The sequence below is a fragment of the Puntigrus tetrazona genome, chromosome 11 (genome assembly GCF_018831695.1).
Source record: "Puntigrus tetrazona isolate hp1 chromosome 11, ASM1883169v1, whole genome shotgun sequence".
Taxonomy (NCBI): domain Eukaryota; kingdom Metazoa; phylum Chordata; class Actinopteri; order Cypriniformes; family Cyprinidae; genus Puntigrus; species Puntigrus tetrazona.
Genome location: NC_056709.1, coordinates 11,901,011 through 11,906,010, shown reverse-complemented (window position 1 = coordinate 11,906,010; position 5,000 = coordinate 11,901,011). Strand labels below are relative to the sequence as shown.

Sequence of the window (5,000 nt, the reverse complement as noted above, 5' to 3'; positions counted from 1 at the left end):
AAATTCATGCTGATTTGATGTCGTTTTGTTACAAATATTTAGCTTTTATACATGTTTGAGCTAATTCTAAAGGGAATTCTATTGATTTCAATGAGGTTAATACTGTTCGTTTGCAGATACGTCCCATCAATGTTAAGAAAAAATAAATACATATTTGCAAACATGTATTTTTATATTTTATATATTTATATATTTTTGGTTTATGTGTCATTTGTATATATGTTATATATTTATATATTTTTGGTTTGTGCATAATTTACATATATATATATTATATATTTATATATTTTTAGTTTATGTGTCATTTGTATATATTTTATATATTTATATTTTTTTGGTTTATGTGTAATTTGTATATATGTTATATATTTATATATTTTTGGTTTGTGCATAATTTACATATACATTTTATATATTTATATATTTTTTGGTTTATGTGTAATTTGTATATATTTTATGTATGTATATATATATATATATATATATATATATATATTTATTTAATTTTTAATTTTTATGTTTAATTTATATATATTTTTATAATTTTGGTTTGTGTATAATTTGTATATATTTTATACATTTATTTCATAGTTATTTCAAAGAACTTCTCAAGTAGTGTATCACTAGCAGACAAACGTTTATTAAAAAAAAATGATCAAATTCACTGCTTTATGAGAAGTTGCTAAACGCATGCAATATGGCTGCAAAATATTAAATTGTGACTATTTTATAAAACAATGATTCTCCCAGACCCAGAAAGTGAAAAGAATACATTCAGTGAACGCTTCAGGAGGGATGAAAAAATACAAAAGACGAAAACTTGAAAAAGACGAGAACGGATGAAGTCAGTCCACATTCCACCGTCCTAAACGAAACCAAACACACACACACACACACACACACACACACACACACACACACACACACACACACACACACACACACACACACACACACACAGTCTCACACACACAAACACACACAAACACACACACACACACACACATATACAAACACACACACATGCACAAACACACACACACACACACACACACACAAACACACACACACACACAAACACACACACATGCACAAACACACACACACACACACACACACACACACACACACAAACATGCACATACACACATACACACACACACACACGCACACACACACACATGCACACACACACGCACACACACACACACACACACACACACACACACACACACACACACACACACACACACTGAAACTGGGGCAGCGAGGAAACAATGGCCTAACAATGGGAACAATCTTAGCGGCAAGCTTGTCTCACACACACACACACACACACACACACACACACATACAGCACCTGACAGAGCTTTCATACGCTTTCACCGTGAGTCCACGGGCTCTTATTACATCACACAGATCACAGATCATCACGCATGACATCACATATCACAAACCTGACTCACCTGAGGACAGGATCATGTTCCCAGACCTCTGGACCTCATCGAACCTGCTGAAGATCACATTCAACCTGAACAAACCAGACAGGAGAGAGACTTGATCAGAGCCCTCAGCATAACCAGAAGATCCTGTCATTCATTCATTGATTAGTCAATAAAAAACTACAAAGTGAAGCAAAAAGTAAAATAGAAGTAAAAGGATAAAAGTATTATTGCGTATGTAATATTGAAAACAGTGGTTATGCACTGTAATTAAATAAAACAATTATATATATTTTATAATTATATATATATATAGACAGAGAGAGATAGATACTGTATATATATATATATATATTTATATATATATATATATATATATATATATATATATATAAATTTTATTTATTTATTTATATATTATATAAATTATATATATACATTTTTTCATAACTCATAATCATTCCATTTAAATTTATTTAAATCTAAAAAAATTACAAATTAAAAATGTTTTTCAAATTTAAATTCAAATGTTTTGTCAAGTTGGGAAAGGAACGTAGCATACAAAAAATAAATAAAGAAGCGTTCAAGCATTTAAAAAAAGTATATAAAAACTACGACTTTTTACGCGAACGTATGTTAATATTACATTCATGCTTTTTGTGATTACCTAAAAAAAAATTACAATAAAAAATATATTTTGCACTGCATAAAAATGTTCGGCGCTGTAACAAAATAAAAAAATAATAAAAAAATAAGTAAAGCTATTTTTAATGCGTATTAAATTTAGTTACGAATAAAATTAACATTAAAACTAAATGAAACATATGCGGCTGCAGTGATTTTAATATTAAAGCGTGCTGTTGTTACCGTGACTGCGGCAGGCCCTTCTTCCCCAGATCCAGCCTCACTCTCTCCCCGACGTGTCTGTAGATCTCCACCAGACAAGCCATGGCTCCGTCACGAACCTGACCACAAACACATCCATCGGTCATCGGGCGCCGAGGAGCGCCAAAAAACATTCCTTCTGAAAACAGTGCATCGTGGGAAACCGTGGCCTATTAGCGAACGTTTAGCAACTCCGGCGTTCCTTTAAACAGCCGTTAGGGCGAAAATGCTGCGTGTTAAAGAACTGGAAGCGGGCCCCGGGACACAGAGGAAGCCCTCGGCGGCTCCTGAGCTGAGCAGCAGGGGGCCCCGCAGACCACGAGCCTCACCTGAGCCGCCGGGTCTCCTAACAGGTGACAGATGTGAGGGACGATCTTACTCAGGGTTAAACCGGGAGCGCCGTACCTGCAGCGCACGTCACAAAAAAACACGAGGCTTACGGCTTTTATAGAGCGCTCAAACGAAAACTAGCAACTTCATATAGCTTTAAATAACTTCATTTATTTCAAACATGCATTTATTGAGTTCGCCTTGATGTGCTAAAATGATAATAAACGAAAACTGCATTAATGCATTTATGGTAATTACACAAAATAAAACATTAAATGCATAATGTGTGTGAGTGTGCGCTGATTATTTATTATGTTTATATAGATGCACACACATACAGTATATATATATATATATATATATATATATATATATATATATATATATATATATATATATATATATATATATATATACACATACACACACACATACACATATACATATATATATAAATATATATATATATATATAAATAAATAAATTATATATATATATATAAATATATATATATATATAAATAAATAAATATATATATATATATAAATAAAAATATATATATATATATATATATATATATATATATATATATATATATATATATATATATATATATATATATATATAAATATATATATATATATATATATATATATATATATATATATATATATATATTTATTTAAGAAAAACACTTTTTTATATATATTTATAATATCAATTCTATGGAGGTACATATCAGTGCTGCCGAATGATTAATACAAAATAAAAGTTGTGTATGTGTGTAGTGTGTTTATTTATTTATGTATATACAGCATATGTTTTGAAATGACTGACTTGTATTTCATGTGTATATTTCTATTCATATAGATTATAGCATGTATAAATATATTATAAATATTAGATTTTTAAAATACTAAAACATATAGAATTATTTGGACCATTAATAATTATTTAAAATTTTAATAAAAACCCAGAACACAGGTACGTACACGTTAAGGGTGGAAATAAGGCAAAAGCAAACAGCTTCTCTGGTCCGGCTGTTTTTATGTCTGAAGCCGGACAGCATTCGGTCCCAAACGTACTGCAAACAAAAAGCCTTTTATTAGTCTTAGACACGGTTTATGTGACGTTCCTCTAAAGCAGGAGGCTGTGAGTGTTTCACCTGAGGATCGGCCGCTTGGTCCATGACTTTTAACAGAAGTGACTGCGCTTGATCTCGAACCTGATCCTTGGAATCGCCCAAACGATCCATTAAACTGGGCAGGACTAAGAGAGAAAAACTAAATTATTAGTTATTAGTGTCTGAATAATTTCTACATCAATAAACTCACAAAAATCAGTTTGCAATATTTATTTAAAAACATTTTCAAACATTTTAAAGAGTAAATTTTAATCATTTTATTAAAAAAATTAATAATAATAATAATAATAATATAATTAAAATAAAACATATCTAATATATATATATATATATATATATATATATATATATATATATATATATATATATATAAAAGTATTCATTTTTAAATTCATATTTACATTTTAGTGGATAAATGTTAATCATTTAATATTAAAAATATATATACTTTAAAAATAAAATAAGTATTTAATAATAATTTTTATAAAAGTTATTATGATGCATAGCGATCAAATACATAAAACGTTACGCTATTTATTTTAACAGTGCTACATTTAATACTAAAAAATAAAACAGAAATATTCAATAAGTAATATATTCAATAACAATTATTATTATTATCATCTTCATGATCATAGAAACATTTTAACCTGTTCCTATCTGTGTTTTGAAGCGTTCCTGTAGTCTGGTCACTAAAGCAGATACTATGTCCATTCCCAGCAGCGCCACCTGAAAAAGACCAAAAACATTCATCTAAATAATAAAAAAGTAGGTTATTTTAATAATAAAAGCAATAACTCACACTACAAATGGCATTTAAAAGTCAACACTGCGTCGCGAACCTCTATTCCGCCAATAGGACTGTTGTATGCAAATCAAAGCAGCAAAGGATTGTGGGTAACGCCCGCTAAACGGCGTTTCATCGCCAAATCTCAGAAAGAACGCGACGAGTTCGTAGTGACGGAAGACGGACCGCGTGAGAGCGAAAGGTGTGGAGTCAGACGAGCCGAGAGATCGAGGTGAAGAACGGGGTCTGTGTTTCTCCGGAGTCACCGTCCTCGTGAAGAGCAGCGGCGCTGTAGGAAAGCATTGGGCTGCGAGCGCGGAGGCAACCATCTTTGTCTGGGGGTGGACTGGGCTGTTCAATGAACGACTAGTGAGAACATCCCTGCTAACACCTGACCAACACAACCCGCATC

At 31.2% G+C, this 5,000-nt stretch overlaps 2 protein-coding genes and 1 non-coding gene across 12 annotated transcripts in view; 1 reads left to right on the top strand and 2 right to left on the bottom strand.

Moving 5' to 3' along the window:
- The window catches only part of LOC122353861 (G protein-coupled receptor 137Ba-like), a 1,117,577-nt gene that overhangs the window by 964,111 nt on the left and 148,466 nt on the right, over positions 1-5,000 (bottom strand). The window lies entirely within an intron of this gene.
- LOC122353838 (CLIP-associating protein 1-B) overlaps positions 1-5,000 on the bottom strand; it is a 61,724-nt gene that overhangs the window by 49,061 nt on the left and 7,663 nt on the right. For all 10 annotated transcript variants that reach the window (XM_043251713.1, XM_043251714.1, XM_043251715.1 and 7 more), the window contains exons 3-8: positions 4,452-4,530; positions 3,823-3,926; positions 3,650-3,741; positions 2,657-2,732; positions 2,310-2,407; positions 1,467-1,531 (exon numbers count right to left, since the gene is read on the bottom strand). In XM_043251713.1, coding sequence (XP_043107648.1) covers positions 1,467-1,531; positions 2,310-2,407; positions 2,657-2,732; positions 3,650-3,741; positions 3,823-3,926; positions 4,452-4,530 — 514 coding nt within the window. The remainder of the gene's footprint in view (positions 1-1,466; positions 1,532-2,309; positions 2,408-2,656; positions 2,733-3,649; positions 3,742-3,822; positions 3,927-4,451; positions 4,531-5,000) is intronic.
- LOC122354705 overlaps positions 4,913-5,000 on the top strand; it is a 131-nt gene continuing 43 nt past the window's right edge. The window contains exon 1 of the small nuclear RNA XR_006252156.1: positions 4,913-5,000. This exon is cut by the window's right edge and continues 43 nt beyond it. This is a non-coding gene — a small nuclear RNA (U4atac minor spliceosomal RNA).